General features: G+C 54.2%; 1 protein-coding gene across 2 annotated transcripts; it reads right to left on the bottom strand.

The window, feature by feature from the left end:
• Positions 1-87: 87 nt before the first annotated feature.
• ZMAT5 (zinc finger matrin-type 5) lies at positions 88-25950 on the bottom strand. 2 transcript variants are annotated; one of them, XM_036824105.1, is made up of 6 exons: positions 25861-25950; positions 14514-14680; positions 9653-9715; positions 7550-7630; positions 6150-6261; positions 88-490 (listed from the first exon to the last, which is right to left on the bottom strand). In XM_036824105.1, the coding sequence occupies exons 2-6, from the start codon at positions 14638-14640 to the stop codon at positions 361-363; spliced, it is 513 nt and encodes a 170-aa protein (XP_036680000.1). In that variant the 5' UTR covers positions 14641-14680; positions 25861-25950; the 3' UTR covers positions 88-360. The 2 variants fall into 2 exon arrangements, with proteins under 2 accessions (XP_036680000.1, XP_036680001.1); XM_036824106.1 differs by having other exon boundaries at positions 14514-14675; positions 25862-25905.
• Between the last annotated feature and the right edge of the window lie 101 nt (positions 25951-26051).

Genomic DNA, 26051 nt, shown 5'->3' with positions numbered 1-26051 from the left:
CCTCACTCCAGCCCTGCCCATCATCTGACCCAGGGCCAGAGCACAGAGCTGAGGGCGCCAGGCAAGGGGCAAGAGCAGCCGCACAACGGTGGTGACAGACTTTCTTTATAAACATCTGGAAGGAAGTCTTCTCAAGATGTCCTGTTGGGGTGGGGGTGGTGGAGCTGCCTGGCTCAGAGCCAGGACCAGGGCTGCACCTGGTTGGGGAGGAAGCTTAGGCCTCAGAGAGGCCAGGCCAGGCCCAGTCTTTAGTTTCAGATGCTCCATGGGGTGCAGCAGGAGGGGGCCTGGGTGTCCCCCGTACAAGCCCTTATCTTGATTGTGGCTGATTGGAGGGCTGACTAGGCAGGGATAAGGGACTCAGCCCCACTGGACGCTGGGCTGCAGGGGCCAGCCCCCAGGTGGGGGTGCCCGCAGGGATGGAGGAAGCTCCTGGACTGGTGGCCAGCCCACTGGGTACTGGAAGACAGTGGCTCTGATGGGTTCAGCCCTAGAGGGAAAGAGAAGAACAGAGAATTAGTGTGGAGCACAGCCCAGGCCCAGGTGGGGGCACCCGCCTCCAGCTCACCCTCCCCACCACCCAAGCTGTGGGCAGGGGCAGCTGCCTGTATCACCTTTCTGGAAGGCAGAGTCTCAGAAACACGCAGACCCTTTGAGCCAGCCACCTCACCTCTAGGATTGAGCCCAAGGAAATAGGGGGGCTGTGGGCAGAGACTGAGCTATAAGAAATGGAAATAACCTAAGTGTCCACCTGTGGGGGACTGATTAAATATATATGCACGTCCACAGCAGAGAATGCTATGCAGCCTGCGTGAGAATTAAGGCAAACTTATATGCACTGACGAGGAAAGGTGTCATGATGTACTACTGTGTGAGTAGGGAGAAAAAGCAGCTTATAAAATAATGTATATAGCATGATACTATTTTTGTTTAAAGATATATAGCATATATAAATGCATAAAAAAAAACCTGGAAGACACAGCAAAATGTTAACAGTGGTTCTATCTGAGTGGTGCAATTATGGGTGATTTTTTTTTACTTCTTTATACTTTTCAAGAAAGTTTTTCAAGCACGCAAGCCTTTGAAATGAGAAAAAAATATTGTCTAAAATTTTTTTAAAAGCCTCATTTCTCATGCTACTCATTCCCCTTCCCCTTAAGGTCCACCGCCCCTGGAGCCACCTCCTAAGACCCGGGGCCTATCTGAAGCACCCACCCTGTGTGCTCAGCCCGGGGTGGCCCTGTCCTAAGGGAGCCACTGAGGCACAAAGGCAGCCTCCCCACCAACTGCTCCACATTCCGATCCTTCTGGACTCGACCCCCACTCAGACTGCTGCTCCAGGGCTGCTCTGCCCCTCAGGCTACCTTGAACTCACTTGGGAGCTCACGTCGCCCCTGTAGGGCTGGAGCTCTCCAAGGGGGAGAGACCAGGGGATGGGGTGGCGTCCATCTGCTCCCGCAGTGCCCAGAGCCGGGCCTGGCACAGGGAGCCACCCAGTGAACGTTTGCTGATGAAAACAGCCATGCTGAGCGCTATTACTGCCTGGACACTACTCTGGGCCAGACACCACGGCTGAGAGGAACCTCAAGAATCCTTACTGAACCCCATTTTATAGATGAGGCAACTGAGGTGCATGGAATCAGTCATGGGCCCAAGTGACACAGTCTAGAATGGGGGGTGAGAGGCCGGAATGCCACCTACACGTGGGCCCCAGATGTTGGCCCCTCATGCTTCTGCCCCCAGCCCAGCCCACCCCCAGGCCCCACTTTCAGTGAAGGTGAGGCCCTGGCAGGCTCAGGGGCCCAGTGGCCAGGCCTCTGCAGGAAGGGAGCGTCCCAGGCCCGCTGAGAGAGGTTTGAAGGCTTGACCAGCCACCCCTCCTGGGCCTGACCTGCTGTCGGACTCAGAGCAAGGGCTTCAGGCAGCCCTGGTGCAGCCTCTGGGGCCTCCCGTAGCGTGAGGACAGGGGAATCCCTGCTCGGCTGCTTGCTGCCCACTGGAAAGCACAGAAAGCGGCTCCCAGCATGATTTATGGTGCCAGGGAGATTTTATAAACTCCACCAGGCGCAGAGAAGGGTGGGAATGGAGGAGGCTCCGCAGTTGCTGGAAGGGAGAGCCCCGGCTGCCAGCCAAGCCCTGGCTCCCTGTGGGGCTGGGGTGACCGCAGTTCTCCTCAGAGAGGGTGTGATCCATCGGGGAGCCCCTTCTTGTGAGCCTCAGGCCCTTCCTCTAGGACACGAGGCAGACTCCTGGGCAGCTGAGGCCTCCCGCCAGGAGAAGGGCGCGTTCCCCGGGCCTCAGACACGCGGGCCCCGAGCCCCTGGAGCACACCCCTCCAGCCTGCACAGAGCAGACGGGGACACAGGTGCACAGGACTCTGCTCGTGGCTTCTCTCTCGGCCTGTCTGCCCCGCCACAGGGACAGGGCAGCTCTCTTTCACCTGTCCCCAGCCATGGTCCTAATTAGAAGGAGAGTCTTAGGGAGGCGCCTGGGCCAGAACAGTAGCACCAGCCCTGAGAGGGGTGCAAAGGGGAAGATTAAGACGGATAAAGTCACAATCTGAAGAGCCAACAGTGGAAAGCAGGGGCGAGCACTGGCCTCGCGGGGATCAGCCTGCTCACCTGAGGCTGGACCATCCCTCCCCCTACTGTCTGCTCCCAGCAGGTGCCTCAGGGTCAGTCTGCTGGGGCACGGGGGTGGGACAATGCACCAGGCTGGGGCCCCATCCAGCCTCCATCTCCCCTTTACAAGGACGGTTGGCCCGGCTCACCTTGAGGGCTCCACTCAGCCTGTGAGGTCAGAGCCCTCGGGTCTGGGTGGCCCCAGGTGGGCCAGGCAGCCATCTCTACCCTGTGTCCTGGGGGGAGGACACAGACACCCAGAGAGGAAGAGGAGCCACCAGACCCGTCCCCACGAGGCGCCCATGGCACTAATACTCAGGAATAGTCCTCCAGGCCGGGACCCTGCTCCCCCAAATGCTCTCTCATGCAGCCCACATGTCCTGGGTCTGCGCCAGGCTGATGACAGTGTGAGCTCAGGGCCGTGAGGGGGAGGCCCGGGGGTGGAAGGGGAGAAAGGGGAGATGTCTCAGCTAAAGCTTGAAGGATGAGTCTGACTTTGCCAGGCAGACATGGTGGGGGGGCAGTTCCAGGCAGAGGAAATAGTGTGTACAAGGTGCCCCGAAATCAGAAACGCCCACCACACCTAACCAGCTGCCAAGCGTCCGGCGGGATTGACAAAGAGGCCAGATGGGAGAGGTGAGAAGGTGACCCCCAAGGGCCGTGGAGGTGGCAGGGAAGTTCTCCGGGGCCTGCAAGCTGGGCTGCAGAGTCCGGGTCCCCCCGACGGGGAGGAAGCCCAGGAGGGTTTCAGCAGGGCCGGGGCCAAGGAGTGTTTTAGAATCTGGTTGGGGACTTCCCTGGTGGCGCAGTGGTTGAGAATCCGCCTGCCAATGCAGGGGACACGGGTTCGATCCCTGGTCCGGGAAGATCCCACATAACGTGGAGCAACTAAGCCTGTGTGCCACAACTACTTAGCCTGCGCTCTGGAGCCCACGTGCCACAACTACTGAAACTCGTGCGCCTAGAGCCCCGTGCTCCGCAACAAGAGAAGACACCACAATGAGAAGCCCGCGCACCGCAACAAGAGTAGCCCCCCGCTCGCGGCAACCAGAGAAAGACGGCACCCAGCAACAAAGACCCAACTCAGCCAAAAATAAATAAACAAATACAATTTAATAGAAGCTGGTTGGGGCTGTTGTGTGGAGGATGCACTGGAGGAGCAGAGGCGGGTAGGAGACCAGGAGGGGCTGCCGTGATGTCTAGGAGAGCCAGGGCGGGCGAAGGGCAGAGAGGGCACTGTTGCCACAGGGCTGCCTTGATGGTAGGATACGCAGGGAACAGAGAGAGGCAGCCTGCTGGCTGGAATCCACCTCCCTGACCCCGCAGAGTGGGGGCCAGGGACGCAAGGGCAGAGCCCAAAGCCTGTGGGCCTCAGGGTGTGGGTATCATTTTTCATGAGACCAACCTGAGGGGAGAGGGCTGAGGAAGACCAAGGCTGTGATGGCAAAAGCAATGATAAATGGTCACCTCCCTCCTAACAACCTCCTTTTCTCAAGGCTGGACTGGCCTGCTCTGCCCAGAGAGTAATTCATTTTGGCTCCAAGCCCTCAGGAGGCAGGTGGACAGGTGCAAAGGCACAGAGAACAAGTGGAAAAGCAGGTCCCCTGGAAGGGGCCAGGTTGGGTGGTCAGTGGGAGGGGAGCCCGGGGGATAGGGTTCAGCCTAGGGTGGTCCCCAGCGGCAGGCTCTATTCCAGAAACAGTCACTGCCATCCCAGCAGCCGGCTACTGCCACTACCACTGCAGACTTCCGGATGCAGTGGCCAACCACTGCACTGGCCCTTGGCCAGCCCTAGACCTGGTAACAGAAGTGGCCCAGGGTCCAAAGCCAGGGCAGGGACCTAAGCTCTCTCTCAAGTGACAGCTGAGTGCTGCTAAGGGTAGCAGGTGTGTGACCAAGGCAGTCACAACCTCCTGGAGGGGTAGAGATTCCTCAGCTACAAACTGGGGGGACCAATCCTCCTAAAGGCCGGGGCTGAATGCCGGACACACCACGGCACCAACACACCTGATTATCATGTGGTCACCACACTTCCTGCGACTCTGGGCCCGTCATTCAGTCTCAGTTTCTCCATCTTGTCCCCTAGTCCTCTGAGTCTCATGGTCACAGGCACGCTGCCTTAGCACAGGGACACATCTGTTCCTAGGAAGGGACTTCAGGGCACCCATCTCTACCCAGCCCCACGCCCCCTCAGCCCAGCCACAGGGTCTCCCTGAGCCCTCAGCACAAGCCCAGGGGGTGCTCAGGCCTCTGGGGCTCACTCCCAGCAGAGGAACCACGGAGGCGGAGCGGGGAGGCGGCTGGGTCCAGGGAGCGGGGGAGCGGGGAAGCCCCCAGAGTTCTCTGAGTGGCCTCAGCCCCAAGCCTGGGGTGCAGGACATGGGTCCCTGGACCAGTCCCGAGGGGGGCGCCCACACTACCAAGATCACAATCACTTCTGACAGGACCAGACGGAAGGGACGTCACACTCTAACACAGGAGTCATGACTGTACTATATATTTTCAAGGTTGGAGGACAAACTGGGCACAGATTTAAAAACAATTAAAGTTAATTTTAAAATAGCTTAACGAGCTCTCCTCACTGAGGCACGGAGAAGGCAAGAAGCTTGGCCCTCATCTCCTGGCGGAGCCTCAAGGGAAGGCCTCACCCCACAGACTGTCCCAGCCAGGCTGCTGTCCCACTAGGCCACACCACAGAGATCACCGGGTCCGAAGCCCCAGTGCAGGACGGGAAGGGAGGCAGCCCGGCACGGGGTGACTTTACCAAATCAGGCAGCTCACAGGCACATCCTTTAGCCCTTTTCCTCCCTTCTCTCTCTTTCAATACCTGGTAGAAGACCCCAGGAGCCCTGGCTTTGGTCTTGGCTGTGACCTTGAAGAGGAGAACCTGGGACGGCATGCAGCACACACCTGCGGGCTCCTGACCCAGGGTGCTCCCCATACAAGGGGTAAAGGGCACCCCGTCCACTTCTGAGCATCCTGAGTGCTGGGCCCAGGCAGCAGCTGGGCCAGCCCCACCCCAGCCCCCTCCTCGAGGAGGTAGTGGGACAATGACAAAGAGCCTGTCACACACCTGTGCAATCCCAGCTGTGCCTGCTCTGAGCTGTGTGCCCTTGGACAAGTCACACCATCCCATGAGCCTCACTTCCCCTTCTGCAGGGTCGGAGCAACCATGCCTATCTGGCAGGGCCTAGAGGGGACAGTGTGGTGACTGGCTTTCTGGGGCCTCAGTAACGACAGTCAGGCCTCTCCCTCTGGCAATGGACTTGGTGATGTGGAGTCAAGCTGGCTTGGCCACCTGCCCCCTTCAGCCACTGCAGACTCCACTAAGGCAGGGGATGAGGCCTAGGCACAGGAACCTTCAGGCAAGTGCCCTTCAGCCTCTGGCCAGGGCCTGGGGACCCAAGAGCCCCCGATGTGGCCTCCACCTGAGGAGTCCTTTGGGGGCGCCCGTGTCTGGTCCCTGGGCAGTTCGTGGAGACAAAGGCAAGCTGGCTGGGGGGAGGAGGGGACCCACAGGGCCTGTACCTGCTGCTTGGGGCCGAGCTCAGCCGCTGGGCTCTCTTCTCCAGCCAGTCCTCCACGTGGACCTCAGGGAGCTCGGTGACGTCTAGTGGCCACTCCCTGGCCCGCCTCTCCTCTGTGGGGGTAGAGAGACAGGCAACTGAGGGGCATACTCACCCCCATCTGAACCCCACACTCTCACAAAGCAGCTGGAACCTTCCAGAGGCGGGGGGGGAGGGCACAGGCTGGGAGGCCAGGAGCAGGGCCTCTGGCCTGTCCCCATCCTGCAGCCACCTCCCCAGGTAGCCCCTCTGGGCCTCACTCTGCTTCCCCATGAAGTGAAGACAAAACACTGGCTGCCTCCCAAGGTTTTTGGAGTGGGACACAGGACAGTGCAGGTTGAGAGCCTGGTCCTCAGGAGGGGTCCAAACCTGGGGTCAGGGAGGCAGCGTGGGCTGCAGAACAGGGCAAAGCCTGCGCTCTCCCGCCACGGGCCAACGGCTCTGAGAGACCATGGCTGGTGAAGAGCTGGAGATACAGCTGCCACCAGGACTCGCTGGCCTGGCCCATAAGGCCTCACTTCCGCCCTGGGAAAGCTCCTAGAAACCTGTGTTTGTGGCAGGGCTGCGGCTACACTGTCATCAGATCCCCAGGGCAGGGCACTGCCCACAGGGTCTGACTGGTCGGAGGGGAGTGAGGCCTACTGGTGGATGAGGGCCAAGGCCAGGCCACCCCAGACGCTCACTGGCTGCCCGAGGCCACGTGGACAGAGAAGCCGCACTGGACGGGGGCTCACGTGAGGCTCAGTGTCTCCATCCATTCAACGAGGGGCTGCATGCGAAGATTGATAAAGACCATCTAAGTGAGAATTTCCTTATCTCTAATTGGAGCAGTAAGAAGTGAATTTCCCAAAGGCAGACATGCCAGTTTCCAGACGGAAGCTGAACTTGCCCTTCCCTGTTGTCCTCAGGCCTGAGCATCCTGAGGGCAGGGAAGGTGCTCTCTTTATCCCCTTGTCCCCAGAGCGCAGTGGGGGATCTGCCAGGGGCCGAATAGGGGCTCCAAACACGTTGCCTGATTGAGGAAGGGCGGGTGGGTGTACATGAATGAATGCCAGGCTAGCAGGGCCCAGGTGGGGCTGAGGCACACCCTCGGGACTCCTGGACAGGAAGCCATGCATGTCACTTTAAACCCAGCCGGACACATGGATGGGGGCTCCCTGGCTCCTTCCCCACTCATGCCTGGGGTGGTCTGAAGGCAGTTCCTGACACCCTGGATAGCCCTCAGCCTACCCAACATGGCAGCCACAAAAGAGGGGGAAGGGGGAAGACACAGGGCAGCATTCCCCTACATCCCCCCAGCACTCACCCCTACATCCCCCCAGCACCCACCCCTGCCCAGCCCAGGGTCCCAGTGAAACGCACCCTCCACCTGCATACTCAGCTCCTGCAGGTCTCGCTCTGACATGTGGGAAAATCTGCAGTTGGAGCCAAAGTCGCACTGGCCTGCAACGGGAGGAGAGAGTCACTTGCTGCCTGGGATGGACTCCTACCATTGAGCTGAGGGGCAGCCTGATGAGGGGCCACCAGAGTTTTAGGGGCAGGGTGTTAGGGACTAAGGAGTAGCAACTCCAGCCCTGAGGAAGAAGCTGGACTCTCTCTGGCCCAGCCATAAGAGCAGCCGGCGCGGCCTGTCTGGTCCACTAGGCCCTGCTCACAGCCCTTCCCTGACCGGGGACCAAAGTCCACTGAAGCCTTTCATGATTGGGTTCCATAAGCCTCTGCAGGTTTGTCTCCTGTTACCTCCCCTTGCCCTGGCCTGCAGCCCCGACTAACTATGGGTGGGTCCCTGAGAGGGTTCTGCTTCCTCACGCCCTCCCCTTGGTGTCCACTGCCCATAGTGGGGGGAGGGGGGGAGGGCACAAGTAGCTGGACTGTGCCCCAGAAAGGCTTTACTGGCAGCTTTGTCAAGGAGGTACCAAAGTCCAGGTTGGCTTTCCAAATCTCAACTGGTGAAACCAAAATGTTTCTCAAAATAACAGGAGACTAGGCGGAGGAGGGATAAATTGGGAGATTGGGACTGACATATACACACTACTATATATAAAATAAATAACTAATAAGAACCTGCTGTATAGCACAGGGAACTCTACTCAATACTCTGTAATGGCCTATATGGGAAAAGAATCTAAAAAAAAAAAAAGAGTGGATATATGTATATGTGTAACTGATTCACTTTGTTGTACACCTGGACTAACACAACACTGTAAATCAACTACACTCCAATAAAAATTACAAAAAAAATAGGGCTTCCCTGGTGGTGCAGTGGTTAAGAATCCGCCTGCCAGTGCAGGGGACATGGGTTCAAGCCCTGGTCCGGGAAGATCCCACATGCCGCAGAGCAACTAATCCCGTGCGCCACAACTACTGAGCCTGCGCTCTAGAGCCCGTGAGCCACAACTACTGAGCCCACATGCCACAACTACTGAAGCCCGTGTGCCTACAGCCCGTGCTCTGCAACAAGAGAAGCCACCGCAATGAGAAGCCTGCGCACCACAATGAAAGAGTAGCCCCCGCTCGCCGCAACTAGAGAAAGCCCACGCACAGCAACAAAGACCCAAAGCAGCCAAAAATAAATTAATTAATTAATTAAAAAAAAAAAATAATAGGAGACTAGAGGTGTCCTAAGACAGCCTTGCCTACCAGCAGCATGTTCACATCAAGGTGCAGCCCATGGGGAATGGCAGCCCCTGATTCGCAGGCCTGGTGCCCATTCTAGGGGCAGCATGGTCTCCTGAGGGGAGCACAGCCATTCACCCCGCTCTCCTAGGCCAACAGCAGTACCTCTCCCTGGTGCTAAGCTCCCTTTTACACCATGTTAATCATCATGGTTTTCCTCTTTGCCTTAGCTGCTAGGAAACTCAAGGCCAAACCCTTAGAGTACACAGGACCTCAAGGCAAGCATGGAGGAGACTAAGCATTCTCCTGGCCTTGTCTTATTTTTCCTACCCTTATTTTCATCTGCCTTTGGCTCCTTCACTTACTGAGGTTTTTGTCTCTTTGAACTGTATGCATCTTTATTAGCTGGGTACTGAGCAGTGAAATCAACATCCAGCGTCCTTTGTTCTAACCCTGAAGCTTCTCTGCATTGTCAGGCCTGTTCCTGTCTCCAGCCCTGCCTGCTGGGAGGGAGGACACAGTGGAGGTCAGGCTCCCAGGCTAACTTAATCAGCCAGTCTATTACACCCGTTAGTATCTCCTGGATTTACTTGCAATCTCCCAGCCCTTGCTTGTTCTGGGTAAGCTGATAAAATCACATTCTAGGTCTGAAGAGCTGAGGACCAAGCCCTGGATGTCATAAGGCACAACCCCTGGGAAGCCCCTGTTGACTGTGTCAAGTCAGCTGACGCACCAAGGCCACAAAGCGGGCTCAGGCGGGAGGGTGGGGGGAGGCTGTGCAGAAGTCCAAGCAGACCAGACAGGGCATGCTGGTCCCTAGGGGGACCTGAACGGAGCAGAACACTTTACCTGTCAGTAGAAACTTCCTGCAGGGCCGCTTGTTCTGTTCATCCAGCAAGATGGCAGCTGCATCTGCGAGGAGAGAGGAGCCGGGTTCAGACTTTAGCTGCACACAGGCACTTCCTACCACCGAGATCAGGGAAGGAAAGAGCTCCTCATCCACGGAGGAGTGTAAGAGGGGATGACCACAGGTAGGGATGCTGGGCAGAGGGATCTGAGCTTCAGGTGACCTCAGCCCCACCCACCCCACCCAGACCCAGCCAAAGGCCAGGACCAGGTTTGAGGTCAGAGACTCTCAACTTTGCACAGTGGATCATATTGGGAGGTTTTTTTGTGGTTTTTTTTTTTTAAGTCCTGGTACCAGAAGAAGACTTCTCTGTAGTGTCTTTGCAACTTCCTGAGACTCTCTAATTATTTCAAAATAAAAACCTAAAAAGCCCACCAGTAAACCCCAGGGCCCAGGCATCGCTCCATGGCCAAGGCTGTACCCCACCTCCCTCCGTTCCCCTCTCACACTAGCCACCGGCCTCAACAGGACTTCCCGGCAATCTTTCTGGATATGAACCTTAACCCCGGTTTCCTCCGATTTTTTCTACTTTTATTTTCATCATATAGGTACAGTTTAAATCTTGTATGCTCCTTGGTAGGCAAGGAATCAATCAGTCAAAATCTGTAAGTGAATGAGACGAGTGAGGAAGGTGCCCTGACTCAGAGGCCCTCATGTCGTCCTGGAGGAAGGAGAGGCCAGGTCTGGGCTGTGCACTTTCCCCATCCATCTGTTGCCTTTTCTAGAGGCAGCTGGGGTAAAGGAAAGACCATGGGCTTCTGAGTCCAGGTACACAGGACCACATCCTCCAAATGTCACCATGACCTCCACCTCAGAAGTCTAATGGCTGTTGGAAGCCTTATCCCACCTGACTTCTGACTTCTATGTTTCATTTCATGGTGTTAGCCATTCCTTTTCACTGGATTCCAAAGTCACCGAGTCAAAATAGTTCCCCTGGTGTTTCTGACCTTCACTCTAAGAGCCCCCTGGGTCCTCTGCTCTTCTTTGTTTAGATTTTCTGTTACACTTTCTTGTTTCTCTCCTAAATTTATTCGGAAATCAAACACATCTCTGCTGGTTACTCCAAGATGGAGACCTCACCACTAAATTCCTACTTAGCCCTCAAATCAGACTTCCCAGCTGGGGCAGGTGCCAAGCATTTCCAATTGAATACTCTCCAGGCCACGTCCAAATGGAGTGAGGGGTTAGGTGGGCTTCCCATTAACGAGCCCTGACTGGTAGGTGAACTCTCTCCAAGTCTCAGTTTCCCCATACGTAAAATGGGAGGAAAATTCTCACCTGGTAGGGCTGCTGTCAACATTTAATAAGATAATGGATGGGGAGAGCACTGGGCAGAGGATGTCCCACGTTAGAATTGTGGGAAAGTGGGGCTGGGAACGGCTTCAGCACCACGGTCCCCGGGTGATGCTAACGTGCAGCCAGGGCTGAGAGCCTCTGAAGTGGATACTCAACAAACGGGAGCAGTTCTTACTCCATTTCCTCCTCATAAACCCACCATTTACATGAACATCCCCATTTAGCAGACGGAAAAACTGAGGTTCACACAGGGAAAGGGGGCACACACATAGGAAGTGGCAGTGCCAGGTTTGAACCCTGGCCTGTGCGTCTCAAGCCCCCATCCTTTCCTGTGTGGTTGCTGATTTCCTGGTGGCTGGTTAGTAGCCGACTCTGAGGGGGTCTCCTCACTTTCTCAGGGCTGGGCTGCTGGGATCGAGAGTTAGCTATCAGAGGACTCACTCCCGGGGCGGCCTGCAGGAGCGTGGGTGGGGCCAGCAGCGTGGGGAGGGGGTCAGCACTGGACTTGTCAGACTCAGCCCACCCAGCTGGTGCCAGAGGCTTTCCCTGGGGAGGAGGGCTGGTGGAGGGCATGTGGACATTGCCCAGGGCCCTCCTGGGGTAGGACCGCTAAACTGGAAATGGGGCTGAGTCTGAGTCTTAGACAAGGGGCCCTGGTGGGGTGACTCAGTATGGGAGAAGAGTTCCAGGCTGCCCAGCATCTGGCTGGTGGTTCTCAACTCTAGCCACACGGCAAATCACTAGGCAGCCTTTAAAGTATACACAGCCCAAGCCCATCTTTCTCAGGTTCTGTTGTAATTCATCTAAGGGGAGGGCATGAGAATTGTTAAAAGCTCCTTAGTGATTCTGAAGTGCACCCAGGATTGAGAACCCCCAGCTGCAGGCCCTGCTCCTCCACCTGGCGTTCAAGGCTCCTCATGATCTGACCCCATTGGTCCTTCTCGCTTCAGCTCCCCAAATTAACAACTGCCCTGCTGCCCTGGGTTTGTTTGCTCGTTCATTGAGATATTCATCTAACAAACATTTACTGAGCACATCCTGTGTGCCAGGCGCCACGCCAGGATGAGGATTTAGTGGAGAACAAGTCAGACCTGGTCCTTCCTTCCACTCCAATAGTCACACTAATCCATGTGGATATAAACGGGGTAAACAGCCAGCACGCAGCCAAATGACCTGACCTGGCCCAGGGGTTGGAGAGGGCGTCCCGGAGGACTGTCTGGGGTGGGGAGGACAGCAGGAAAGGCATGCCTGCAGAGGGGACAGTACTTGTGGTGGTCAGTGTGGCTGGAGCTTGGAGGAACAGGTCAGCAGGGCTTGGGGGCCTGGGTGGGACAGGGTTTCCACCCAGAACACACTGTTGTAATGGGGTGTGAGGTTACACAGGAGAGGGGCCCTGTTTTATTCACCTTTAAGTCTTCAGAGCCTCTCTGGGAGCCAAGGACACGCTAAGTGCTCACCAAGTGTTGGCTGAATGAATGAGCCATGAGATAAAGGGTCCAAGGCCAATCCTTTTGTGGACCCATAAGCATCGTTCTTACTTAGTAAGTCCTTACGTGCCATACAGTCATCAGGAGATTACTGAGCCCTGTCACATCCCTGGAAGGGGGAGTATGGCTATTACAGCTGTTTTACACATGGCAAAATTAGGGCTACAGTGCTAGTGAGTGACACGTTGGGACTGACATCAGGCAGCCCAGCTCCAGGGCCCACGCCTGTCCTGACCAAGGCAGATGGATCATCATCCCTCTGAGGGTTAAGGGACTTGTCCAAGGCCATGAAGCTGGGAGCAGAGCAGGTCTCGAGTCCTAGCTGAGGCGGGGTACCCTGTGCCCTTGCAGAGACTATGCTGTGCAGTTGCGCAGGTGAGATGGAGCCCTGGGGAAGCCTCCCAAGGAAGGGGAAAGAGCTCATATGTCAGCTTGGGGACCAGGGTGAGGTGATCCACTGCTCTGGATTTCTAAGTCACCACCTGTAAATGGGGCTCCCTGGCCTGCCCAGCTTCCCTCGAAGTGCTGTTTTAAGGACTGGATGTAGCTGGGGATGTGAGCGAATGCTGGGAACCCTGAGAAGGGGCTCGTGGCACCCACTGTTTCATCTTTTCTATAGCTCTCTTCCAATCAACCCTGTACCCACGGGCCCAGCTGTTCTTGGCTGAAAGTCTGGGACTAGGAGCAAACACCAGGATAACCTTGAGGCCTAGCTCCACGCCAGATCACAGCCCCTACTGGATTTGGGGTATAGGGAGCCTCTGCCTGACACCAGGTTCAGAGGCCTCTGAGGCACCTGAGAGACCCCTCCGCCCCTGAATTCCCCTCTGCCCCCACTCCCAGCCCCTTGCAACCATAGCCACGCCTGGTCTGCTGAGTGGCTTGGCCACCCTCCCTCACCCAAGCCTAGACCCCAGCCCAAACCTGCCTCTGGGGATGGGGGTCAGGGGATCAGTGTTTTTTATTTTAAAGTCTCTAGGTGATCCTAACTCAAAGGGATTAGATCTGCTGCCTTACAGAGTTACTGAGAAAAGCAAATGACAAACCATGGAAGGCACCTGGCATACAGCAGGCACTCAGTAAAATGTGAGTGACCTGAATCTGAGTCACAGACCAGGGAACTCTCTCTGTCTCCCCTTCTGAGCTGCTGGGACTCAGCTCCTTCCTTCCAGCCTCTGGGCCCTGTCCTGGAATCCTGCTCCCCAGCTCATGGAGCACCGGCCCTGCCCCGGCTCATTCCAGGAGCTCCTGGTCACCCCACCCCACTGCCACAGTCCCCCTCCATTTGTCCAGCTCCTGGCGCCTCTCTCACTACTGCTCAGTGTGTGTCTAAAGACAGCAGAGCGGCAGCAGCTCCCCTCCAGCGAATGCTCCTGGGTGCCAGGTGCTTATGGCCTTAATTCCCTTGCCCCATAAGCCTTTCCCAGAAGCAGCTCAGTCATTCGACAGCCATTTACTGCGCCCCCTGCTCAGGCAGCAGTCGGCCATCGCCATCAAATGTAGCTCCGGTCATGGTGGCTATTGCCCACAGCCCTTCAAAGGCTGCCCTCTGCCCATCCCCCTTACCGTGGCCTCCGCAGGCCTGCACGATCTGGCCCCGGCCCTGTGGCCAGCCTCGACCCTTACCATGCTCCTTCTCATCCTCTCTTCGGCTCCGAGAGCAGCTGGCGCTTTGCCCTCTGCCCAGGATGGAGCACTGGCTTTTCCCTACCTTTCAGCTGTGGGCCCAGACATTAGCTCCTTAGAGAGGCCTTCTTCGTGGCCACAGTGTCCCCAGAGCCTGGCAAGGCGTCTGAGAATGGAGCCCTCAGTCAGGATTGCGGGGAAAGGAGCTCGCCTTCCACCTGCCCCTCTGAGGGCCCGTCTGCCCCAGGGGCCAGCAACCCAGGCCTCCTCTCTTTTGCTCCTCAAAGAGCCCAGACCAGCACTGTCACTGGCCCGCAGCGTTTCCCTGTCTGATGATAAGAAAGACTGGAGAACAGGGCTCCATCAGCCCGGCCGCCAGGCCGGCAGCACCCACCTCGGAACATGTCGTACCAGAGCTTCTTGGCCTTGAGGTGCTGCAGCCCGTTCAGGTGCTTCTTGCGGTTGTGGAGGTTGTCCTGGAAGGAGCGGTCGCAGTAGTCGCAGAAGTAACGCTTCCCCATGGTCACCCCCGCCGGGTGCTGCCGCTGCCGCCGCCGCCGCCTGGGAAGTCGCAGAGCGCTGGGTCAGAGCGCAGAGGAAACGCCACCACCCTGCCTGAGCACGCCCCGGGGGCCAGGCCTGCGCCCCGTCGGGAAGGCTCTACTTACCCACACCAGCTTGTATGAACTCCGCAACAGCCCGTGAGGGGCTACCCGGGCAGATGCTTATGGCCCGAGAGGCCTCATTCCAGAGGGGTCTTTTAACAGTTCTGACGCCCAGCTTCCACCCCAGGTCGGTTAAAGCAGAAACACAGTGGGTGAGGCCTGGGCGTCAGCGTGTTTTAATGCGCCCCAGGGAATTCTCATCTGCAGCCAGGCTGGAGAACCACCACCTCACCCACTCTGGACAGCACCCACCCCCCACCTCTCACCTCCCCTCTCCTGTTCCTCCATGCTGGCCGCACAGCCCCCCTCTCTGCGCCTCACACGCTCCAGGCAACGCCAGGCACACGCCCACCTCCCGCTGTTTGCACCTGCTGTTCCCTCTGCTCCCCCCGCACACCTGCCCCTCTTGCTCACTTGACTCCTTGGATCTTTGCTCAAATACTACCTTCTCAGTAATCTCCCATGACCACTTTATTTAAAATTGCAGAACGCTCCACTTAGCTTTCCCCATTCCCTGCTTCACTTTTATCACCTTTGAAGTAATAAGTTACTTGTTATGTTTATTATATTTTTCTTTCCTTCAACAGGAATATAAATCCATGTGGGCTGGGATATTTTTGTGTTTCTTTTGTTGTTGTTGTTGTTTTTAGGACACTCACACTTTGTTTTTCTACATAAAATTTATAAAGGCCCAGCCCCCAAAGTGGTGCACAGTACAGAGCAGGCAACCAAATATTTGTTATTCAGCAATGAGTTAATTCCCATTTTCCTTATGGGACAACTGGGGTTCAGAGAGAGGAAGCGATTTGCCCAAGGTCACACAGCTGGTAAGCAGAAGGCAAACCCAGGTGCCCTAAGATCCCGCTGCTGGTGTCCTCTCTTCCACAGCCAGCTTAAGGCTTAGAGAAGCCAGAGGGCTCAGGCAGAAATGCACACAGCTTCCCAAGGAGATCAGCTAAACACTTAGGTGGCAATCACAGAGGGAAATGAGAACGTTTCAGGGTCTTCAGACACTTAAGATCCCTCAGCCCTGGTGACCACAGCTGCCACTCCTGACCCAGGAGATCTGCAGCCATGACTCAAGGCCAGCCCTTGGGTCCCCATTTGGTGTCACAAGACCAGAGGACAAATGGGTCCACTCAGGGCCACCAGGTGGGATCTGCAAAGGCTGAGCCCAGAATAGCCTCTCACCTTTCAGGTCCTATAGTCTGACCCCTCATTTCCCAGAGCAGGTTCCTGAGGCCAAGAGGAGGAAGAAAAGTGACTTCCCCAAGGTCAAGAGGTAGCAGCCCAGGCCAGCTGCAAAAGCCCCAGACTCTCAGAATCTGGCAAATAAAGTTAAAGCTGAGACCTGACCCACAGGGCAGATAGATGGGGGAATACATGTTGGGAAAAAGAAAACGGGGAGAGACACAGAGACAAACAAGCCCCTGGACAGTCCAGGCAGCCAGGCGAGGGATGGAGAAAGACGCTCCTGCGGCAGAGACAGCAGCCATTAAGTCAAGGGCTGTAATGGGATCAGGAACAGTCATTCAAAATGAAAACGTATAAAACCTCTCTTCTCCCATTACTGCTGAGAAACCGCATCCCAGACACGCGGACTTGATATATTAAATTTGGCAGCTCTAATACACCCCGTCTTGCCAATAAACTTATAGGAATTGGACTGAAATTGTAAGAGATGAACGTTTAACGGCCTAGTGCTTAACTAAGCCATTCACGAAGGCTGAAGCTCAGAGGAGCCGCTGGCTCTGGAGCATAAAGGGGAGGGGAGGGGAGGGGAGGGGAGGGGCAGTGGGAGGGGCGTTCCTCCAGGAGACAGATAAGGAACAGTGGCTCTGCGGCAGACTTAGCTGGGCAAAACCACACAGGGCACTGGGAAGCCAGCTGTGTGACCTTGGACCTCTCCAGGCCTCTACTTTCACTGTAGGAATATGGGGCAGTGGGTTCAACGGGTTGGCTGATTGCTTAGGGAGCAGCACACAGAAGTTTGAATCCAAATGAATTATTAATAAAAGAGTAACAGCAATACAAATGACACTAATAATGTCTGGCATTGAGCAAGTGTACAATAAATGTTATGTAATATTTGATGCACTAAGCACCTACTATGTGCCAGCACTGGGCTAAAAGCTTTATAATGCATCACCTCACTTAATCCTCAGGACAACCTGTGAGGTTTCAGATGAGGGCACTGAGGCTCCAAGAAGTGAAGTGACTTAGCCAAGATCATGCTGCTAGAAAGCAGCCGAGCTGGGCTTAGAACACAGGCAGGATGGCTCTAGAGCCCACACTCCTAATCACTTATGAAAGTCACCTCCCAACAAATCATACTGTTGACAGCTTTCCTTTACTCACTACACCCCCAGGACCACACAGCCCCTTCAAACCCCAAGAGGTATGTATTACAACCTCATTTACGATTGAGGAAACTCAGGCCCAGAGAGGTGCTGTGAGGTGCCCCAGATCACACATCCAGGAAGGGCAAAGCAGGTCTCCCACCAAACCACCAGGAAATGAAGATCACATGCCCCTCTCCCAACCTGCTCAGCAACACTGATTCAAATGATGAGCCCCTCGGGGCTGGGCTGTGTGTGTCTGTGTGAGCGTGTGTATTCGTGTTTTCCCCTCTCTCTCACATGCACAAACCATGGGGGGCACACCAGCCTCCGCTGAGGGCCATCGTGGCAGCGCGGCCCACCCATGTCTCCCTCTGCCCACCCTGGCCACCCCTCATCTGGCACAAGGGAAGTGCTCAGCCGTCCGGGACAGGTCAATGGACCTTGTGTCTAGTCTCAGCTCTGCCAGGTGAGGATGTGGCTCTGTCACTTGCCCTCTCTAGGCCTCGGTTTCCCCACATATGAAGTGGGAAGCAGGCAGCTAGACCAGGTGATCTCTAAGGGCACACACACACACGTGTGTCACTTAGCACAGAGCCTGGCCCACAGGAGGCCCTCCAGAAACGTTGGCTGTCATCACCATCATTATTATTAGCCTCCAAAAGCCTGTATTTCAGAAAACTGAGACTCAGAACAAGGAACAGGATATCAGTGCCCAAGTGACCTCTGTGGTCATCTGCTCCATATTACAGATGAGGCAAGGGAGGCCAGGAAAGGGGAACTGAGTTGTCCAAAGCACACAGCACAAGGCAGGGGTGGGACTGAACCTCAGCCCCTTTGGCAGGCTAAGACCTCTGTCCGCACAGCAGCTCTGCAGAGCCCCCACTGCCCGGGAACAGTGTCAAGGGAGCAGAGCGGCTTTAGAGGGGCCAGCGCTTCCTGCCTCCTTCACACGCCTGACCCCATGGAAGCAGAGGCCCTGTCCCTGGTTAGGAGCTGGCCTCCAGCAAGGTGACCTCACCCAGGCATCGCCCAGGTGTGAAGTTCCAGAGCTCCTGACCCAACTCCCTCCCGCTCCAGTGCCCTGGCGCACATTAGCAAAAGATGCGGCTGCAGAATCCTCTGGACAGATACAGCGCCGGGCCAGACACACAACTTGGCAAGCAGAGTGTATTTCACTCTGCCTCACCTCGCAGCCAGGTGTCCTTGCACAAGGCACAACCTGCACCACCGCACTTGGCAGCCCTGAGTGGGAGGTCAGGGAAGGGGGAATGGGGACAGCCGGACGTCTCTACGGCGCCCAGACACCAGCATGGGGTGCTGACTAAGCTGGCCCTCTCTGCCGTGATTCATCCTCGTCCTCTGAGGCTGGCGCGCTCTGCAGTGTGTGAGCGAGGTCCTGTCCGGAACACAGGACCATCCGGCCCCACCCCCTCACCAGGAACACAGGCAGTGCCACCCACCCACTCCCAGAGACCAGGTCCACGGTGGCGACAGCATCTGCTGGATCCCTGGAGCTTTGCCAGGTGACAGGGTGGCTCCTCATGGGCATGGGACAGAGGGCAAGGCTAGTGGGACCACTCTCTGAGGTCACACAGGCCTGGGTTCAAATACTAGCTCCACCACTAGAAAGTTATTTCATCTCCCGGAGTCTGTCCTTAGCTATAAAACAGGGACCCCGTCGCTGCTGTGAATTTACCACCGTAGAGAACGGAGGCTGTTACTGCTGTTGCCATCATCCCCCAGGAGGCTCACTCCCCTCCTACCCCCAGCATGTCCTGACCACTTCATTTAAAATTGCAGCCAAAGGGGCTTCCCTGGTGGCGCAGTCGTTGAGAATCTGCCTGCCAATGCAGGGCACACGGGTTCGAGCCCTGGTCTGGGAAGATCCCACATGCCGCGGAGCAGCTAGGCCCGTGAGCCACAACTACTGAGCCTGCGCGTCTGGAGCCTGTGCTCCGCAACAAGAGAGGCCGCGATAGTGAGAGGCCCGCGCATCGCGATGAAGAGTGGCCCCCACTTGCCGCATCTAGAGAAAGCCTTCACACAGAAACGAAGACCCAATACAGCGAAAAATAAATAATAAAAATAAATAAATTTTAAAAATTGCAGCCAAAGTCACAGCGGCAAACACGTCTGCCCCCTCACCACCTGCTCTGTTTTCCATAGCTCGTCTCACACAGTGATTTACTGTCACAAGAGCTGCCTCCCCACTAGAATACAGGCTCCACAAGGGCAGAGAGTTCTGTCCGTCTGTCCAACTGTGGCACCCGGAACAGAGGATCAAACGCAGAACTGCTGTTGGAACGAGCGAGGGAGCCACCCGCGGAGCCCAAGGCCTCCCGCCCTTTGCTCACCAACCCTCTTCTCCACAAGCTTGAATCTGGGGACAGGGACGAGGATGAGAAGAGAGACATGTAAGGCCCCCAAAAGCAGGTCTCTGCCACCCCCGCCCTCCCTGCAGGGCTCCTGTCTCCAGCAGGGCCCCCACTACCGACTTAGACCACACCCGGCGAGCCCACGGAACCTGACTGCAGGCCTCCGGGCTCAAGGAAAAGATGACCAACGAGTTGAGACGCTGTGGGGTGGAAGAAGGAAGAAAGGAGAATCAGATTTGACTCCTGTGTGCTAGGCATTCTCTTATTTAATCCTCACAGACCCTTGGAGTAGATATCAAGGCATCCATTTCGCAGATGAGGAAACAGGTTCAGAAACACTCACTCCTATTTTGCTCAAAGCCACGACTGGGAGAGACACTGATAAGGAAGATTTCTCATCAACCTGAGTGCTGCGGGTGGGCCAGCGGTGCTGAGGGCCCCCGTGCACCTCCTGTGGAGCCCTCACCAGGCGTGCCAAGGCACACCGGAGCCAGCATTCACACTGGGGCCTGGCTGACCCGGGACCCATTCTCTCCCCACCCCACCGCTCCACCGTGAGGCTGGCTCAAGGCAGACATCTGTGCTTCACTGATATTCTTGGTTGCTTTCATCACGTGTGTCTCAGGTACAGAGCTGGCTTTGGCACAAGGCTAAAATAAGCCAACAGCTCGGCCGTGGCCAGGGGCTGGGATGCACGCTGTAATTATCCAGGACTTGTGCTCACCACATGCTGCCCTCGAGCTTACCTGTCATTTCTTCTAATTATGGCACCACCAGACCCCAGGTGAAGAGCAAACCTCAGCCAGAGGATGGCTTTACTGCACGCCCACTAGGAGCATGGCAATGTCCCAGTGCCACATATGCCCGCCGTCTGGAGTCGGCGGCACTGGACCCGGCCCATGCAGGTGGCCTGCAGGCTGCCTGCTCAGGACCCAGCTCCAACAGAAGTGCCAAGAAGATCCAGATGTCTCCCCTGATAGGAGCCCTGATATGTAAAGGGTCTCCCTCAGATGCCCCAGGGTTTTGTAGCAACCACTCAGCTTTCTCATCCTGACCTCGTTCACGTGTTTACTTCTTGAAGTAAAGTGTATCATCCACTCCCACCAATATAAGGCAGTGGGGACTCCACCCACAGCGATTTCTTAACTCAGCAGGTCTGGGACAGGGGTAGGGTCTAAGGAGGTCCTGATGCAGAGTCCACAGACCACACTTGGAGAAATGCTGGTCTAAGGTGGGAGATGACGGACTGAGGAACAGAGAAGGAGGGAGTTTGCCTGAAGTCACACAGGCCACACAAGCCAGTCCTTACTGTAGCCACCCACCCAGGCCTGAATCCCAACCCTGCCACCCATGGGCTGTGATACTCTCGTCAAACTACCTACCCCTGAGCCTCATCTGGAAGTCGGGGGTAATAATACTTTTCACAAGAGTACTGTGAGGATTGAGTCATGCATGCTAGGTGCTTGGCAGAGTGTCTGGCAAGCCAGTGCTGCTCAATGCACATCTGTGGACGTGGCAGCCAGCTTCTGTGGCACCCAATGACCCCACCTCCTGGTGTCTGCACTTTGTGTCTCCCGTTCCAAAGCGTATCAGGGTTGGTCTCTGTGACTAAGAGAAGAGAGCAGAGGGATGGTATGTCACTCCCAAGATCAGGTTATAAGACAACGTGGTTTCCATCCTGGTGTCTCCCTTTCTCTGATCACTTGTTCTGGGGGGGGAAGCCAGCTACCATACTGTGAGCAGCCCGGTAGGGAGGCCCATGTGGCAAGGAACTGAGACCTCCTGCTAACAGCCAAGTGAGTGAGCTTGGAAGCAGACCCTCCAGCCCCAGTCAAGCCTTCAGAGGAGGGCAGCCCTGGCTGACAGCTTGACTGCAACCTTGTGGGAGACTCTGAGCCAGAACCACCCAGCTACGCCACTCCCAAGTTCCCAACCATCGGAAACCGTATCAGATAATGTTTGTTGTGGTAAGTCACTAAGTTCTAGGACAATTTGTTATGCAGCAACAGCTAACTAATACAGTGAAATAAATGAATGGAGAAACTAAATCACTTTACAATTTGTGATGGCCACAGGTACAAAGTGCCCCACAACCCAAAACTCTCCTGAGTCAAGTGAAAGGAGGGTCCCCCTCCCACTTGCATATGCACAACCCTAAAGTTCCACGGTTCCCTTTTCAGTCATTCATTCACCAGCCAAACACACTGAGCACTTCCTCTCTGCCAGACTCGGGTTCACACTTCATGACACAGAGAACGCTTCATGCTCTCACGAGAACGTGAGCTGAGTATGTGCTGGGGATGGGTGGCCGACAGATGTGCCCCCAGTAACAGTCATAGGTAACAAGCTCTGTGCCGGGGGTCCCAAGGAGGGGCGCCTACATCCAACAGGGACTTCCTCCAAGGAAATGATCAGAGATCATCTCGAAGATCTAGGTACCAAGGTGAGCACTGCAATGTAGCTTGTCCTGAAACCAAACTCCAAATGTCCAAGAGTAAAAAGAGCTGACAGTTATCCATTGCTCACCACATGCCAGGCAGACTGCTCAGGGTCCTGTGTAGAGTGGGGGAAGGGGTTCAATGATGATGCACAAAACCTACCATCCTCATTTTACCCTAAAAATAACTTTGGGTAGAGGGAGACCACAACTGGCAAGGAGCAAGAGTAGGGTGTGAGCCAACCTATTCAATGGTGCCATTAAAAATCAAGTCAAAGTAATACATCAACTATACTTCAGTTAAAGAAAAATCAGTCAAAGGGAACAATTCCCTACAAGGATAAAATGTTCATCCCCTATTGTAAATGAAAAATGACTCATTGTCACAACAGTATGTACAAAATGATACCACTTTTTTAAGGAGAAAGAACCTCCCGCCTCAACACACACATATACACACAGACACACATACAAAGACTGGAGCAGACACAAAATATTTACTGTAGTTATGTCTAGAGAATAAAATTACTATGTGCGGGATTTTTTTTTTTTTCATTTTGTGTTTTTCTGTTTTTCTAAGTTTCGACTTTTGGCATGTATAGTTTTAAAATTTTCCCAAAAAATTCCCTTCAAAAAAGTGGGAAATTTGTCAGGCAGGGATAAACCCTATTCCTTCTTCCTTAGGAGGCTGCCATGGATGGTTCCAGTGACCCAGTTCACCTGGATGAACCGGCCAGGGGTGGTGTTGAAAGGATCTAGCGTAAACATTTCCCTCAGTCCAGGCTGACGGTTGGTAGGACAAGCCCTGATTCCAAGTGGACCTGGCCCAGTGAAGGTCAGCTGAACCCAAATCTGGGCTCCAGGAGCTTCAGGATGGAGACAGTTTCTCACCAGACAGTTAGAGGTCCCAAGAGGCCAGAGTTTCCAAATAGGAAAGGCAAAAATAGTCTGAAAGAGGCTCTTGAACCATATACCCTGACTCATATAAACACCTCTGCCTTTCCCTTCTCCCCCCACCACCAAGTCTGGGCTCCAAATACCATGTGACTCTCTGTTACCACTGCCCAAGTCAGGTCTCACCCCTTCACATCTGGACCAGCCTCCTTAGTTCAGCCCACCCTTGGCAGCATCAGATCAACCCTCTCAAAACAACTCCTCAAAATTTTCCATTGCTCCTGGTGAGGAGCTTATTAAAAATGAAGTCTCCTGAATCAGATCCTCAGGAATTCTGACTCAGCAGATCTGGAGAGGGGCCCAGAAATTTGCATTTTAACCAGGGACTCTATCCACCCCCAGTAGGTACCCCCAAGAAATAAAAGCCTGGAGAATTGAGCTTCCACTGTTCATTGACCTCTTCATCCCCTGCATCCCAAAGGCAGCCTTTGCTGAAGGCAGTCACTCTGGGTAGACACAGCCCGCAAATCTGTGTCCCAGTCAGAAACTGGTCGGACTATGAACCACCTCAGTAAGGTGAACTGGAACTTGATGAGAACACTAAGCACAATTTGTTAGAGTGGATAAAAGTGTTTTCTTACTGGCTAAGCATCCTGTCACACTCCAGGAAAGCTTAAAATTGAAAACAGAGGTAGTAGACTAAATCAATTATTGTACTAATGTTCCTGTCCTAAGTTTATTAATAATCAGTGTCTACCTGGTGCTTAAAAGTATCACATTGAAAAGAATTTGACATGTTGAGTATGTAACAGAAAAGCACTGTGATTCCAATTTAAAATATAAAAGTTAAAATATGTAGTTAGGTAATTGATAAAGTATCTGTCAGTAATTGATATGAGACTTGTGATTCTAAGTTGAGGGGTTAGCAATGGTTGGAAACACTGCTGCACATTAAAATCACTGGGGTGCTATAAAAGCTACTACGGGTGCCCGCCATATCCTAATTTCTTGTCAGAGATGGAGCCTGTATTTTTTGAATCCCCCGACTGAGAACAAGTGACAAAACAGAATTTGACTAAGTTTGTTAAAAGTACTGAAAAGTATTAAAATTTATTACATTTATAAGGTTAATTTTATTAGATTTTCTAGTAACTGTTTAAGTATTCTGGGGAAATTATGCTTGTTAGGTTATATATCTGAAGTACTTAAAAAGAAAATCAAATATATTAAACGTATAAGTGGAATTAAATGTGTAAGGGAATATAACTGAGCTGAAGATAGGGCTGAATGTTTAAAGGAATTTAGTTTGTTCAAGTGGAGTTCAAACATTAATCAAAGGGAAAGTTAAGGTCATTTTTCTTATTTTTCTAGATTTATGTATAGAATAATAATTTCTAAGTTGAAATCGATGGCCTAAAGAAAATTAGATTTTTAAAAAATTGTTGCTCCAAAATGAGAATTAACTAAAATGGCAAAAAAAAATAAAACAAGCCCCACCTTAACTCCCTGTGGTCTTCCCTACCCATCTCACCTAAAATAATTCCTGCCTTCTCTGAACTTCTCATCTGGGAAGTTGTCAGCAAGATATAAGTATTCTTTCCCAGAAGCTTCACAACTTCCTGCCCGAAAGGGCTACCAGGACACTTTGCAAATAGAAAACAACCGCATCGTGGATATAGAGCATTTCACGTTTTTCCTCCCAGTCCCCAAACGAGGCATTACTGTTGCTTTACAAGTCAGAGGCAGATCCAGGTCTCGAATCCAGTCACTGGTTTTCAATGCCACACGTACGCCAATGACTTTTATCTCTGGCTCAGGCCTCTCCTCTGAACTCCAGATCCAAATCCCCATTAGCCTCTGGACCTCTCCATTTGATGCCTAAGGGGCAGCTCAAACTTAATGTGGCCAAACAGAACTTAAGATCATCCTGTTGATTTTAAGTTGCTGAGGTCAAAACTTTGATGCCATTCTTGAGTCCACTTTCCTGTACGCCCTACACGCATCTGTCAGTTTGTTCTGTTTGTCCCACCTCCAAAAATACATCCCAAATCTGATCACTTCTCTAATCCACACCCTAATCTAAATTACCACCCTGCCTCAATTGACCCACCACAGCAACGTCCCCTCTTCAGTCTGCTCTCCAGAGCAGCCAGAAATAATGACATTAAAATGTAAATTAGATCATGTCACACCCCAGCTTAAAACCCTTCATTGGCTTCCTAGTGCAATTAGAAAAAAATAAGACTCTTTACCACGGGTTACAAGGCCAGATATGAGCTGACCTGAGCCTACTTCATAGTCCACTCTACTTTTTTCCCCCTAAAACACCCCAGGATAGAGCAGCCTCAAGGCCTTTGCACCAACGTTTTCCTGTGTGAACGGCTACTATTCACTCAGGTCTAGGGTTAAGTGTCGCCCTGAGGCCCACCTTGTCTAAAATATTACCACCACCACCCCCTCACCAATCAACCTTTCTTCAGCTCTTCAAAGCATTACTTGTCATTACTGCACCTACCCATCTACCCATACACAGTAGAATGGGCGTTCCATGAAGGCAGGGACTTGTTCACCGCTGGGTCCCCAGCCCAAGGCCCAGAGGCACTTAGAAAACATGTGCTGGACGGCCCTAGTCCTCCAAAGTCCTTGCTATTTCTATTCCCAAGAAGGAATGAGTGGATCTAGGTCTCCTGCCTTCCAAGACAGGATTGTCAGCTGTGAAACCCAGGGATGAGGGGAACATGAAGCATGGGCAGAATCGCCACTTCCCCTGAGGCTGGGCAGAGGGATTCAGCCCCCAGGACCCGACTTGTGCCACAGGCTCCAACTCTAGCCCTGGACTTGGGGCTGACAGAGGAGACAGGATGGGGGACAAGCCTGGGACCGGGCACCCAGGCCTCGCCCCCCTATCCACTCCGCATTCCGTTTAATAGTGTGGTCCGCTGCGAGGCTCGCGGACTTAGATGGAAGAGCCCAAGCCCTCCCGTGGGGGTAAGGACACTGGCCCTCGACGTCCCGCCAAAGAAAGTACCTGGCTCCGCGGGGCCCAACGGCTCTGAGCTCCTCCTCCTGCGCCCTCACGCCACGAACTGCTTGCTGGGATTCGTAGTCCTTCCTTGGGTATCGGTCCACCCTTCCCAGAAACCTTTGCGAATCAAAGCTGAGACCGCGCAGGAGGACGTGGAGGAAGCGCGAGGGCTTCTGGGTGTCGTAGTTTAAAAT

The sequence above is a fragment of the Balaenoptera musculus genome, chromosome 14 (genome assembly GCF_009873245.2).
Source record: "Balaenoptera musculus isolate JJ_BM4_2016_0621 chromosome 14, mBalMus1.pri.v3, whole genome shotgun sequence".
Classification (NCBI taxonomy): domain Eukaryota; kingdom Metazoa; phylum Chordata; class Mammalia; order Artiodactyla; family Balaenopteridae; genus Balaenoptera; species Balaenoptera musculus.
This window is presented reverse-complemented; position numbering and strand designations above follow the sequence as displayed.